The sequence below is a fragment of the Hippoglossus hippoglossus genome, chromosome 12 (genome assembly GCF_009819705.1).
Source record: "Hippoglossus hippoglossus isolate fHipHip1 chromosome 12, fHipHip1.pri, whole genome shotgun sequence".
NCBI lineage: Eukaryota > Metazoa > Chordata > Actinopteri > Pleuronectiformes > Pleuronectidae > Hippoglossus > Hippoglossus hippoglossus.
In genome coordinates, this window is record NC_047162.1 from 8953972 (window position 1) to 8969857 (window position 15886).

General features: G+C 41.4%; 1 protein-coding gene and 1 long non-coding RNA gene across 5 annotated transcripts in view; one reads left to right on the forward strand and one right to left on the reverse strand.

Moving 5' to 3' along the window:
• The window catches only part of LOC117771686, a 75306-nt gene that overhangs the window by 29951 nt on the left and 29469 nt on the right, over positions 1-15886 (forward strand). The window lies entirely within an intron of this gene.
• Positions 10765-15886, reverse strand: part of ctif (CBP80/20-dependent translation initiation factor) — a 49072-nt gene continuing 43950 nt past the window's right edge. For all 4 annotated transcript variants that reach the window (XM_034602344.1, XM_034602346.1, XM_034602345.1 and 1 more), the window contains one exon: positions 10765-14325. In XM_034602344.1, the coding sequence (XP_034458235.1) occupies positions 14104-14325 (222 nt within the window). In that variant the 3' untranslated portion in view covers positions 10765-14103. The remainder of the gene's footprint in view (positions 14326-15886) is intronic.

Here is a 15886-nt window from a genome sequence, read left to right on the forward strand (position 1 = left end):
ATGAAAAAAGCTCTCACCGGTGGTAAGTTGCATATAATCATTGAATGCATACTCCATGATTTAAGATGAATGTAAGGGCTGTGACTACTTGGATCGAGAAGCTCTTGAAAGATGAAGTGTGTTAGATGCAGCTGGTTGAATACACTGTTAGTTCAGTGAGGCTTAATCAGCATTGCATGAATTCTGCTGCTGTGTAAATGAAAGAATAGAGATAAGGGGTTTGGTCCAGTCGCAGAGGAGACTGACAACCAATCAGAGCAACACGTGACATAGAGCGTCAGAAATATAAAGAGACTACAATGTGCTGCAGTTGTTTGCTCTTTTAGATACAATATTTAATTCATTTAATACTGTCTCCACAGACGGCTCCACATCAGCGGCAGCATCCTTGGTGGCTTCGGCGACATTCCCATTAGATGCCAGTTTGTCAGTCATCGGAAAAAAGCTGCTCCATTCACCTCCACCAAGGCTAATGCCTTATATCTCGACATGTCAGCAGTGTTTCCTATTACTTATTAGGCTGTGGCTCCCCGCCAGAGTTTCATAATGAACCAATTTTTTTTAACACTTCTAATAACTAGAATGGCACTCAGCAGAGCGCAAAATTCTGCCAAGGCCCAACCGGCCCCTTTATGAAACCACATTGAAATTCACTAGAACAAGATATTCATTTTTTCATCAAGATCCATGAATTGTTATCTGAGAAATCAGAGAAAATATTAAAACACATCTTTCAACGTTCAAGAAATGGGTGTTTCTTTGTGTCGTGACTCCCCCCTCCGCAAACGTTCACGTCAATCAGTTGAGCAGTTTTTGCACAATCGTGCTGAATATCAAACAAACACGGGCGTAGACGACCTCCTTGGCACAAGCTGTTGTGACCGTGTTTCAGGAGGGAGGGAAATCCGTCTTGATACAGCTCTATACTTATGGCAAGATTTTGAGACCAACGTGATTTTGATTGGCTGACAGAGGGGAACTAATTGGTGGTGTGCTCAGCTGCAGAGAAATCAAAACGAATCAGGTTTTTTCTAAGGAAATATCTAATGGTGGAATTGCTGAATCAGTCCACATGTGTTTTGGCTTTTGAATGTACTCATGAGCTGTTGGAGGTGCTGCAGTGGCAGTCAAACTTACTTTGGATCCTATCCTGTTATAGATGCATCAAGGATGAACTGCAGCCATTCGTAACCCAGAGAATAAATCAAAAACAGCGCTCAGGTCTGCAGAGGTCTGCTGTTGACGGAGTGGAGAAGCTGCCACAGTCTTTATAGATGATGCTGCCAGTGGAGCAGTTCACAGCTGATTGTGATGGAGTCGAGTTCTTGCAGCCGGAAATCTGAATTCATTAAGAACATCTCAGCAGATAACAAAAACAATAACTCATACGTACAGTATGAGCTGAAAGATTCTCAAAAGTCAGTTGCTTAAATTATTGAAAATGGTTGTTGATTTATAGTAACCAATTAGTCATGGTGGTAATTTATCAAGAAAAACATGGCATCAAAAAACACAAAAGAAAAATGTTTCTCATATTTTGGGAGATTTAATAGATTCAATTATTAGTTGCAGCTTTTAGATAAAGGTCAATATTGATAATAAGGGCGTTTGAACCAAGGTTTATGATTCAGTGATCTGGTTAGTTTTGTTTTCAGAGCGTGCACTAAATATGTTCGTATGATTTATGTGCATCCTGTTGTTATCACCTACATGGGCTGCGTTCAACCTGTACTTGACCTGGATTGAATTGCAGACTGGCATGTGTCTGATGTCTGCCTGTTGTAAGTTGGGTGGGTAGTAACCTTTCTGTTTCATAATAGAAGAGTAATGAACCGGTTCAATTAGTTAATTTCGTAAAATACAACCAGCATCAACGACTTCAGGCGCAGAATTCTACAACTAGTTCGAATTTGCCAAATGAACGTCCTCGTTGTTAAATCATATATATTTGTTGTTGGAAATGTCGGAAGCGAAGACAAGAAATTGTGTGACACGCTTCTGCTTCTTTTTCTTCTTCTATTGTCTAGTTCCGTCTCAGCTTCTTGCAATTGGCCGGAGAGTCTGAACTATACAAAAATAGTTTTCACATTACTAACAAAGCAAACCATGGTTCAGTTTGATCCGGACCGAGAACACATCTTTTGGTTCGTGCTCGGCACCTTTCACACCTGTTATTGTGGTTCAGTCTAAACTGAAAAGGTCTAAACCAAACAAAGTAGGTATGAAAGCCTCCTAAAGGCTCATTCGTGCTCGATGTGTTATACATGGAAATGGACTGAGCCTTCTGTTCGTACTCCGCGTTCATTTTGCTAGTTTTTGCGCAGCTTCTGGGCGAGCACAGGGACAAAGTGTTTTTTAAGAGTTACATTATCACAACGTCCTCCACCGTCGCCATGTTGTTGCCCTCTAGTGGATGTCTTGTTGGTATATTTGTTATTACGACGCTATAAAATAATACAAACTGAAGTAACAGACACTGCATGTACATGTAGGGTTCAGCATGTTTACGTGTTTGTGTACTGGGGATGTGTAGTGTGTGTAATCGGTGGCAGCAGTGGCTGTAGGGAGAGTCGGCATGTCCACAAACAAAGCAGTACCTTGTACAAGAGTCCATGTGATTCAGTGGCTGTGAGCTCTTTTTTTTTACGTGTGTTTACACATACACAGTATACTTAGAACACGCCTTACACAGCACGCCACCTCACGAATCAAAGACTGCTGGCACGCAAGGGAGAGTGTGTGTGTGTGTGTGTGTGTGTGTGTGTGTGTGTGTGTGTGTGTGTGTGTGTGTGTGTGAGAGAGTGTGAGTGTGAGTGTGAGAGAGAGAAAGTGGGAGAAGGGAGACAGATAGTTTTGATGAAGGCACACTCAGGTGAAATGTCAGTTCTTGCTTTTGCCGTGCTTCACTGCTTTTCTCTGATGAGCTGTCCACAGTCCTTCTTGTACTTCTTAGTGTTTTCTTCTTTTCTTCCTGTTCCTCGCTCCCCTCTACTTCTCCCTTTTTCTATCTGTTCAATTTTGCTCTCATCACATAACTTTTTCGACGATCTGTCACAGAAGTTCAGGTTGCCTAGCAACAGGGTAGTGCTTGTCGCAGCAGGTTGCCCCAATGACAGTCACTTGGCGGGAGCCTGGCAACAAAGACATCAGGTGTTGCTTCCCACTGCCTCTCTGCCGACACTTCTATCGACCTCCAACGGCTGCAGTGTGTGTGTGTGTGTGTGTGTGTGTACAGTATGTGTGTGTTCACTTCTGCTCCAGTGAGCAGCAGAAGCTCTGCTGAAGCTACCCATGTCCCTTTCCCATTCTCTAATTATGGTGTGTGTGTGTGTGTGTGTGTGTGTGTGTGTGTGTGTGTGTGTGTGTGTGTGTGTGTGTGTGTGTGTTGATTGCCGCTTGAGTGATCAGTCACTGAGTGCAGCTCACAGCAGAAGCTTTGCTCACGCCAGCCTGTCAGCCACAAAGATGTATTTCTGGGTGGCTGGTCTGGTCAGGCTGAGAAATGACACACACACAAACAAGATGAACCTTGTGATAGAGATAAATGCAGTGAAAGAGTGAATGGAGTTATAATTCCTCTTCATTTGTTTTCTACATAAACTCCTGGTTTCTTCGCTGCGTTGGAACTTTTCTCCTCCTCTACATTTTCCCCTCTACCTCACCTTCGTCGCTCTCCTCTCTTCTCCCCGTATGAAGGTCCGTCTGTTGACTTTGGCATTGTGGATGTTGCTGCTGGCAGCAGCCAAGTGAGAATAGCCGACTGCAGCACACCTCTGAGCCAGGCCACTGCAAGGGCACATATGCTGCTGAACAACAAAGACGTCATGCTTCCTAACCTGAAAGTGAGCTGTTTTCAGACCTGTCACTGGCCTACATGAGACTGGGCCATTCACACCACTGCAGCAAAAACGTTGTTGTATTTGCTGAGCTGAAATGTATGTTGCTTCACGCATACATACTATTGCTGATATAATGTTTGTTGTTTATATCATGGAGGATTTAACAAGTTACTTGGTTTCTTTGTGTTTTCTTAGACTAATGTGTGGCAATTGTTTGTTGAAATTGTGGAGCAATTGTCACAGAATCTGCATCTTAGCGAGTCGTTTTTTCCGCCAAGGACGTGGTGGTTTTATCCTTCTGTTTGTGGTTTGGTTGGATTGTTTGTTTGTCAGCAGGATTAAAGTGCTGACAAACAAATCTTGGTGGAAGGATGGGAGGAGGGCCAAGAAAGAACACATTCAATCTTGCCTTGGATCCGGACAAAGGAAATCTTTAACATTGCGAGACAGGGAAAAATGCATTGATCTTAATGAAAAATCAACCTCAGGCATATTTAGGGATGTAATATTTATTATAGTTAGTTAGATATTTCCTGAGTGTGTGCGATTTGCTGCAGATCCAAATAAAAAAACAGATGTAGTGGATTTATACTTGGTTTCAGATGGAGAAAGCTTTTTTTTAGCTGCTGGATGGAAACAGATGGAGCTAGAAACCTGTAACTACCACCAATGTGAAGCTAAGATGATTTAGATTTAGTCGGGAATAAACAGTTCATATTTATCTTCAGTATTTACACCCAAATGAACATTGCGGATTTAGTGCAGAATTTAAGGGGACTGTTGGGCCTTGGTGGGGGTTTGCACTCCACTGACTTTCATTCTACAGTCTGACACCTCAACCAAAGAGATTGTTTTCACCTGTTTGCTTGTTTGTTGCATGGTTTGATGGTGGTTGGTGGAAGGATGGGACACGGGACAAGAAATCATTGGGGATGGATTGGGGTGGATCCAGGAACTTTTTATCATAATTTAACGTTGTGAGATAGAACTTTTTTTTAGGTTTTCACCAATTTCGCAGAAAATATAGATCTTGATGAAAAAAAATCATCGAGTGGTGTGTGTGCCATTTTTTGTGCATGGCTTGACTGAATTTAAAGGGACAGCTGGGCCTTGGTGGACGTATATGTGCTTTTATGATTCCTTGACTTTTCCTCTTGCATTACTTACTGTGAGATTGACATTTTTATTCGAGAAATGCGTCTTCTATTGGATGAGGTGTCATCAAAATGAGTTCAAATATTCAATACTTTTCATCAAGCGCTTCATCTGGTGAGGCCAGATTTTAATTGGTACAGTACTAAAACAGTCTTATATGCCCTAGTAACTTTGTGTTTAATGTTAAATAATAGCAATAATAATAATACTTAAATAAATAAAATATAAATGTATGATGTTTGCAAAGTGATTGACAGGGAGCTCCAGAGCTGAAGCCCAGTCTCCTTCAGTATTGATCCAGGACTCAGGAACAGGGGAAAGGTTCCCGCCTCAGAGGCTTGTATGTGATCAGTAACGCAGCAATATAAATGGCAGCTAAACCATGAAGTGCTTTAAAAGATAATAAGTACAATCTCAGTCTATACGGACTCATAACAACCAGTGAATAGAGGCTGAAACAGAGCTGATGTGTTCTTGTCTTCTCGTGTTTAAAGCATCGCAGCTGAATTTCATACAAGCTGTAGGTGTGAGTTTTTGGACTCGGCCTTGAATACAGTGAATTATCATAATCCCACGAGGTGACATAAATCATGTAGGGCCTCCTCAAGGTGAAGTAGAAAAAAGACCAGATTCTTGAAATGCTCCGCAGTTGATACAAAAAATTGACTGAACAACTTTTGTAACTTGTTTTTCAAACGTGAGGGCCCAGGTCTGTGGCTGCAGGTCGTACGTTTGCAGATTTTGACATCTTTGCACACAGACCATTTGTTCGCTAACAGTCTGATTCTCATGAACAGCTCTTTGGTATAAAGACAGAACAGAGCCATTCTTTTTCATTTTATTGTTTTGCTTAAATTTCACTGTCTGCCCTGAATCAACTCAGGTTCACACAGAATTGTGGGTAATGCCCCAGCCTATCTCTGTAGATCTTCACTGAGCTGCTAGCAGGGCTGTGTTGGATTCTTTGAACTGTTTGTATGATGTCAAATTCAAAAGATGCTATAGTGCAGAGGGATGAATCCAACCTGTTGATGAATATCAGATTGTCTCAAGATTCTCTACTATTTTCAATTAAGACAGGAAACAGCAGAGTGCTCAAGACAAATGACACGTGATTATGGGAAAAATCACCCATCAAGCTCAAGTGTACAGGAGATTTTCATTAGTTAAAATGATCTCAACTTGCAGGCATACGACGGATTTTATGCACATAGTGGTTTTTCAAACCTTTTTACGAAAATTGACTAAAAACAACAGTTTAATAAATCCCACCAACCTTGTTTGGTCCCAATCTCCGTAGTTTTAGTCTGAACCAAAATATCAGGTGTGAAAGTGCTTCAGACCTAAGTTTAGCCAGACCAAAGGTGGTTGTTTGTTAGTTTGCGGTATGAAGTTTTTTTTTCTTTTGGACTGTTTAATGTATTGTCTCCACCGCCGACATCAGACACACGCCCGTCTACAAACTATCATTGTCAGGTATATGTAGACACGGCCCACGTAGGTGATGATGACAGGACGTACGTGTCATGCTAAAGTCTTTAGAGCGCTCCCTGAATAATATGTGAAACCTAAACTAACCAGATCAGATGTAAGTAATGTAACAAAGACAAAAAGCTTGGTTCAGACTTTCCGGTGTGAAAACCGCTTTAGATTCTTCTTCCTGTTTTCATTGAGCTCAGTATTATTGTATTTGTTTTTTCGACATTTACCGGCCAATGACATGTTCATTATACGGGTTTACGATATAAGTCTTTTAGGCACAGTAAATCCACTCACTATGTGATGGTCCATGTGAATTGATGGGTATATTTTCCATTCACAGACACAGAAACCAATAAACTGGTTGATTTACTGAGTCAGCAGCTCCTCTGTGAAAAGGCCCATTCAAACAGTTCATTCAGGAAATCAGCAGGTCGTGACATCATTTCCTCCGCTGCCAGTCCAGGAAGCAAGAATACAGCTTTTCAGTTTCCGCTGTGGTTGAGATCATGTTTTACTCGAAAAGCCCATTTTCATATAAAACGGTGTGTGTGTGTGTAAGCTGCTGTATACAAGCAATATTATTTTTAGGTGTGTATCATTTCTTTATATTGTGGTGCAATATTGAGCTGCAGCAAACTATTTCAGTTTTTCTTCCACATCAGTACATGATGTTACACCCTGTCTCTCTCTACCTGCGAGAAACCTACTTATTTTTTAAACCTCATTACTTGAGTATGAGGGCAACGGGAAGTGAACAGCAACACTGCTACACAGATAAATACAAAACTCTGAGCCAGAAAATAAATGCATAGAAATGTGGCCCTTTCCAGATTTAATCATAACTTGGTGTTTGAATATAAGCCGTCTTATTTTAACCAGGACGTCAGACAATGCCTGGTGTGACACTGTTATATGTTTTTTATAAATTAGCAGTATGACGTTAGCTGCTTTCAATCATACACTGAAGTCCGGATATTGTCCTGAGGGGAACATGTTAGAACGCAATTCTCTGAGTCAGCCTTGGTTTTCTAGTGAAACCATGTGACAACAGAGGAGGAAAATGTCAAGAAAAATTCCTAGCGAGCGGGTGGGTGCGTTGATGAGGTTTCTAACATGGACACAAACCTGAAAAAAACTAAAAGAATACAAATTTAGCGATTGAAAAAAAAAAGGGTCATAAAAGACTCCGTTGTCAAGTTGGAATGATGAGATTCGAGAGCTTTTGGTGATTAGAACCGACGGCGGAGTCGATGTGCTGATGGACATTTTCATGTTGTGCACACGTCTGACCCCGACAACCTCCTGCTGCGTTCTTCACATTTGAAAGGTAAACTCCAGAGAATGTTCCGACCCAATTTTCTGGAGTTCATGTCTGAAAACAGCTCTTCAGAGAACATGGCAAAAATCCAAGGCCTATACTCGAGTCAGAAAAGACATTTTAGCTGCTTCAAAATTAAAAGTATTATAAAAGTATGATTAATAAATAAATGTCGTTCAGAGATGAACACTGGACTCCAGAATCAGTATCTGATAACTAACAAAAATGTCTGAATCCAAATATAGTTGAAAAAGAAGCTATTTTTTTGGGGGCAGCAGAATAAAGTCGAGTGCAGTAGCAGCCGCTGAGATGAAAAGGTCAAGAGAGCAAGCTAAAACCAATTCATAGCCCACAGTTATTGATTTCTCCCACAGCACAGCGTACCGCACGGAAACATCTGGGGATGCATCTGTGTGTTTTAACTCCACTTTGTTATACACAGTATCTGGTCTCCGTACCCTTCGGACCAAACAGAGGAGATGCTGCAGTGCTCTCCTCTGGTTGGAGCTTATCGAACAGGAAGACCCACACACTGTGCGGACAAAAAGACACGAACCGGGCTGACAACAAAATGTGAGCTGACAAGAGAACTGAAGAATAACACACACGACCACGAGGAGATATTTAAGCGTCGGATCTGCCGGCACTCATCGGTGTCGTTTAAGTTTGTGAGAGAGAGTTTGGGTGCGCGAGTGTCCTCTCTCTTCGTCTTTTAGTTCGTCATCAAGGCTAGCTGAGCCGCAGCTGCCTATTGTCTGGCTCAAACAATGGACAGTGCTGGTGTGAGTCACCCTGCACGCACACACAAGCAATTCCATTCATCCATCAATGTGACCAGAGCAGTAATCTCCTGATCATTTCTTTTTGATCAAGTTATTCATGGTTTATTCTGTTACAAATACAGGAGGAGTTGCTTTAGATAATATCTGGTTCTTTGATAAAAAGGCAAAGGTACAAACCTGTGAACATAGAACATTCTGGGTAGATGTTAACTCCCAAGTAGGACAACAACAAAACTGATTATTATTTACTAACCATCAATCTGCTAATTATTTTTACTATCAATTATCTACATACTTTCAGTCTATGACACAAAATTTGTCAACCCACAACCCCAAAGAGCCAAAAACAATGTTTTTTTCTTTTGTAAACAAGACTTAAGGCCCCAAAAATATTTAGTTTACAATCCCAAGATGCATTTTGGCAAAACAGATAAACTTACCATGCAAAAAGAATATATGCACCCTTAATAACAGTCAGATTTTACAATCCGCAGCTTAAATCATTATCATCATTATTTAACCTTTATAATCTGGTTCAATTAACATTTTCAGAAGCTGTTCTATATGTTTTGTTGACAAATTCAATTTGTCAAGTGTTTTGAATTCGTCTTCTACTTCTTCATAGCTACAACAGCTGAGACTCATGGGTAGTGTAGTTTTTTCAGCTGTCCTGAAGTCAGGAAAATCCAGTGTTTCTGTGATTAGAAATCGTTTCAAAAGATATTGTGATAGCAGCAGATGATTCATTATACACATCATTGTGTATAACGCAACTATTTTGATGAGAGAGAGACTTTTAGTGTGGTATCAGTATCATTATATATATATATATATATATATATATATATATATATATATATATATATATATATATATATATATATATATATATATATATATATATATATATATATATATATATATATATATATATATATATATATATATATAAGTGATATGCAAAATAGTTGCTGTATCGGTAAACAATGTAAAACAATGTAAACAACAGAAACCCCCTTTATTAAACTATATAACCATTTAGTTCTTTCTTTAACTCAGTTTCCAATGAGTATCTTATTCTAGTCTTTACTTTTTCCTCCTGTCAATGTGTTTGCAGACAAACACCATCTTGAGACACATCTACTATGTGTGTATCTATATATCTATATCTATAGATATAATCCCCCTGAGGGCTAACATGTCTGTTTTCACTGCACGGGCTAAATTAACCATGATGCTAATTGACAGCCAGGACTGCCTCTGCCTTTCTTCCACCATTTGCATTTATTCCTCAATAGGCTCCCCCATACTGTCCCAACAGTCATTTCTATATGTGTCTATGTGTGTGTGTGAATAATATATATTTCCTCACTTCATCTCCTCCTACATTTCTTTCACTTGGTCAGCACCAATTCTTCCTATCTCTCCTCTTTTCTTCTTCCTCCACTACAGCAGCTGAATACATTTTCTTTCCTTCCACTGTCTGAGTCGCTCTATTGCTGTGTAATAACTTCCCCATTGTGCCTGTTTGTATTGTGTTAAAACGAGGAGCTTACACGTGTTGTGATTCCAAATGAAACCAAACCATTGTCATAAATCCATCTCTGTCAAGGACACAACAGAGAGGGAAAAAAACAAAGCTCCTTATGGTGTCGGTAGCAAATTTAAAGTGTTTCACTCTTGTCAAATGCATTCGAATATTCAGACACATGGGATTATGTTGATTGATGTGGACGAGTACTGAAGGACATCCTATAGTTTTATAGGGATGGGGTTCCACAGTGGGGAGGCAACCCCGGCACTGAGGGCCCCCGTTGGGATGCCCGCAGTCGGGGAGCCTCAGGCATGTGTCAGGGCTAACCAAAGGCAAATCAGTGGCCAAGGACACACTGCAACACGCACGCACACACACACACACACTGCTGTTAAAGTTGTGAAGTGTGGTCTGTTTAATGTGTGACGATGTAAAGGCGAAGACATGTAAATGAGGCGTTCCACTGTGGAAATGTATGAAATGGTAGTATAATGACCTACTGTGGTGCCAGGATTAGTTACACATCTATCTACTAACGGCAGAGGAAACAGTGCGTGTGTTTTCTTTTGTGATGTCAGAATATCTTCATCGTAGCACATTGACTCGCTGTGCTGATAAATTAACAGACAGAAAAAACAGAAAACAAACACCAGCTTGTTCCGTCACATCTAATCTCCTGTTAGTTTATTTTTCAGTTGCTTAGAAAAACAAAACAAACAAGATGACCCAATAGATTGCCCATCTACTTGTTTGTGCAACGACTGGAGCCTTGGTTTTCCTTATTTTGTTTTTCAATATTCATGAGAATATGCAAATAAAGGTGCATCTCATTCAATCGTCGAGAGTCATGTGACCCGAGCAGAGGGGTCTAAGGGCACGCGGGGTGGGGGAAGGTTCCAGTGCCACAGATGAGGGGGGGGGGGGGGGGGGGGGGGGGTAGGGGGAAATCCCCACCTGCATCCATCTGCTGTGGCAGCGAGCCACTATTTGCATAATGGCAACTGGCCGATGGGTTGTTAATTTTTTTCTCCTCCTTTTCACAAACTAAAACAAGGTAATACCACACTTACACACTTGCCAGCAAGCTAGGTATCACAAGAGTTTCAGATGTTTCAGAAAACCCACCAAAAATTATATATATTTATATAAATGAGCTAAATATAATTTAAATAGAAACCTAAAAATAAAATAAAGAAAACAAAAGGACAATTAAAACAAATCACTTCTTAAGTGGACGCACACATTTACAGATAATTAGCCCGAACCTCAGAAAAACACGTGTGAGCTTAAATCACCCGTCATCACCCTGACTAATCTTCTGGGCTGTGTTCCTACCACACAGGATTTTTATTCTTGATGCAAGACAGAGAAAATAATATAAAAAACAACTACAACTGCCCACAGAGATTCAATGGAAAACTAAGCATGAGCATGTATGTAATGTTTGTGTGCGACTCCCAAGCAATGATTAAGGCTACATCCATACAATAACGTTTACTTTTGAAAACGGCATTTTCAAAATTGAATGACCTCCATCTGTTTTGGCTCCGTATTAGTTTTAATCCCCGTCCATGCTTGAAAACACATATGACCGCTCACATACAATGGACATGCATGTGCTGGTGTAAACAGGAATTTCTTGAATAAAAGCTTGTCTCCTACAGATGTAAACAGTTGTATAATTTTAAAATGCAGACTACAACAGGTATAAGCAAAGAAAACAGTCAGCAGGACTTGTAATTGATTATCCATGTTGCGTTCTACACTGGTAGCCGAGGCGTGTGCTGATGCCGCTTGTTTTCTACTGGAGGGAGTCATGTGACAGGAGCCTGACGAATCAGCAAAAGCTATGTCGTGACCGTCTACGTCATAGTTTCCAAACATCTCAGTTTCTGCCTGTACAGACTACAACCTTTTTCATTTTAGTGCCTCTAAACCTCTGGAGTTGTGTGGACGCCAGACGTAACGGTAGCAGAGTTGATGCGTTTTCAAACAAAAACTTAGTAATATGGATGTAGCCATAGTTCCAAGTAGAAATGCATTGGAAGGCTGACTTCTACCAGCCACTTCATCCTATGTGCAACATCTCTGTTGCACGATTCCCCTCTAAGTCAATGTCAATTAAATACTTGTAAATATACTGTATGCAGATTATATACCGAACCCATTTACAAATGGTACGTGATTGGCTTGTCATGTCAATATCATAATACACACGTTAGCTGGGAAAAGAGTCACGAATGAGAAGCTAATGTGGTCACACAAGATGTTCTGCTTTTTCGTCATCTTCAAATACACAGGTTAATAGTTGTCGCTTTTTCCTCAAAAAGATCATCAAAATAATCCATTTTAAACACTTGCAAAATGTTCACTGCAAAGAATGGCTTGTTTAAAGAAACATTTCACTTCTGTTTCTCTGTGTGCCATGCTCTTTTTTTTTTATAAATGTAACATCATCTTTTCTTCATCTTCAAATATTATTCTTTTTCTTGAGCAACATAACAATGTGAATTAGGCCCAACTGTTTAGTCGTCAGCGTTCTCCCGTGCTGCCACAGGCCCTGGAACAAGAGGGCTCCTATAAAAATGGATAATTGACAAGGCCACTAGTCCATTAAAACATCCTAAAATCGCTCAACCCATTTTTTTCATATAATACCACAAGCACTGACTCAAATTCCAACTTTTACTTATTTAGAATTTTCCTTAAAAGCAAATCGCCTCCAAACAGTGCAAAACAAATCAAACCTGTGCAATAAGGCCTACCGCTAAATCTCATACGTACAATATATCGTAAAAACAAGACTTCAAAATGAAAAGACAACAATAAAAACAATAAATGACTTAAAAAAATAATATAATAATATCAATGATGTGGATAACAAAGCATGGACATGCACGGCTCAATGGAGGAGAAGAGACATTCCCCTGTAGGACGAAAACAAAAGAATTATCAGACAGCCGTGTCTGCTTTAATTCTTTTCTAATGCTGGACCCCGCACCCCCCACTTCGGCTGCCTCTGCTGGTTACACCGGGCCGAGCTCGGGAAGCAGGAGCTGGGGGAGCCAGAGGGAGGTGGGGGCGTGTTAGGAGTGTGTCGTCTCACAAGGGCTCATGCAGCCATCTGCCACCCTACTCTGCCCAGCCTGATCCTCATCCTCAGCCCAGCCCAGCCCAGCAGGCCTGCTGTCTCATCCCCACAAAAAGGCTTCCTGCACGGGGGGTGCAGTGGAAGGGGGGAGTCGGGGAGACAAAGGCGGGGAGGAGCTGGGGGAGCTGGGGGGAGCTCCACACCGAGACCCTTTGACCTGGTTCCCTGGCCCGGCGGGGCAGACGGCCCAGACAGACAGCACCGTGTCTACTCCCTGCCTCCTGCTCTCTTTTATCAGCCACAGAGACCCCAGGGGCCGACGGAGAGACAGAGGTGGGGGATGGAGAGAGACACAGAGGGAAGGAGAGGGTGGCGGGGCAAATGAACACAATGAGGAGGCTGACACAGACTACGCAGACCACCTCCCTCCCTCCCTCCATTCATCTTTGGGTACAGATCTCTCTATTCCCTACAGACAGGCTGCTGCCCTCTCCTCATCTCCCCCGTGTGACCCCTCTCTTGTCTGTTCTCTCCTTTAACCCTAAGCAGCCACAACCAGACAAGCTCCCCACGCCGTGTGGCCAAGCATGCCCCTACTGGCCACCTACTCACTAGCGTTTTCTCAAATCTGCGTCAGACGACAGGCTTTTCATTGTTTGAACACCACATGCCGTGTTGCCTGGATGGCTGAGCTCTACCTGTCTGGTGGCTGGTATGTTTGTGGCAGTGTTCACCATTCTCGGTGAAATGATCGAATTGTACAGTTGCGTTCAATAACCATGTCAAGCATTATGTCGGCAAGATTGTGGCATGTTGTTGACTTCCTGTTTTGTGGTAAAACAAGAAGAGCCGATTGTTGCACAAGTGGAAAATGTCTCCTCTCCTCCCGCGGCAGCTGGCACCTAGGCAGTGGTGGTGAGCTTTTGGATGGTACGGTTGTAGTATTGGGTGGTGAGGGCCTCCAGGGGGCTCCAGCGGTGCGCGTGCAGCTCGATGACCTCCATGAGGAGGGAGCGGGTCAGCTGAGACTCAGCCGGACTGAGCATCTTGTCCCTGACGGCCGCTAAGAGCTCGGTCATCATCTCAGGGAGCTGCTCCTCCAGTAGACGTCCGGTGCTCTGCAACTGGTGGAGAGAGACGAGACAGAGAGTCAGAGAGAGAGAGAGAGAGTGTGGGTTCCTCACTGAAATAAATACATAATCAAATAAATAATCCACACTGCAAAGTTTTTCAATGTGTTTGAGCTTCTGGGAAATGTTTGCTAACCAGAGCTAACCTGTCTTCTGCCAAGGATATTTTGTTTTGTCTGTTTGATTTTATGTGAGTAAACCCTCTTAAAATGGGATTGACTCCTTTCCCATTACCAATAGAGGAGTTGGCCTTTCTGCTTTTTTCTGGTCCCCATTGTGCCGGAAACTGAGCAACTCTCTCACCCGGCTGTTTTTGCCAGTGTTACATTTGCACGAGACAAAGAATATAAAAAATGATGCACATTGTTCCCAAGTAAAAAGCAACAGGTACACAAACGTTCATGGCTAGTTAAGCAGCCAACATCCAGGAGTTCAATGTGAATCATAATGGTGCATCTAGACTGCAAAAATAAAGAGGAAGAAATTAGCACATTCACCCGGGTGTCATGTGTCCCTCACTGCCAATCAGAGCCAATTAAAAAAATCTGTGTCTACTGTAGAATAAATTGACCCACAAGCGAATGATGATTGTCTCCATTTCCATTCCAGAAAAAAGCCATTTGTTAGTGGCTTTTAGTAAAAAAGGGGCTTAATTTAGCCAGATAGAGCTTTTTGTTATTTTACATTGTCACTGATTTACGAAGGAAAAATTCATGGATCTTAATGAAAAAAATCAGATATTTATAAGACTGAAATCTGAGTGTGTGCAATGTGGTGCAGCTTGATTGAATTTAAGGGAACTGTTGGGCCTTGGGCCGAAGTAGTCGCTCTATTCAGTGGCATTCCAGTTTCCAATGCGATCTGCTCTCGTACAATGGCCCATTCGATTTGAACCATAACTTTACATAAATTCACCTGCATAACTTTATTATTCATGACCCTGAGGAGAGTCGGTCAGAACACATTCTGCTTCAGAATAATGAAAGACACAATCCATAACACACTCTGTTTGCTTTATTACTTTGTAAACCCACTCAGTTTGAAGTGGAGACTTGTCATTATAATGTAGAGTCCATTATTGTATTTCAAATTGAATGTGCTGAAGTACAGAGGCTGAAGAACAGGTCTGGAGTAAATACAGTTATTTCCATTATTATGGAAATTACAACTGTGCATTAAAATGAAATAGGTATGTTGTTGGTATTTGTAAATTACATACATTTGTTGTGATGTTTAATGGCTCTTGTGAGAATCCAGCCTCTTGCTTCTTCATTTATTAACTTCCATTTTTTGGAGGAATGATTTGAGTTTTGACCTTTAGACTGAGGACATAAAAGTCAGTCTTCACATCGGGACAAACCTTCAAAGAGCTGTTTGAGGGTTAATGGATAAGGTTTGTTTTTAGGGTTCATTGAGGTCTAAAATTATGTACTAGGTTTTGGTAAGACTTAATTGTTTGAGAGTTAATTCAATACTACTTCAGGCGGGCTTCAACATGATTTTGTTTTTTCTTAAGGAAATGTTATGTCCCTGTGTGTTGTAGTTCTTTCTCAAC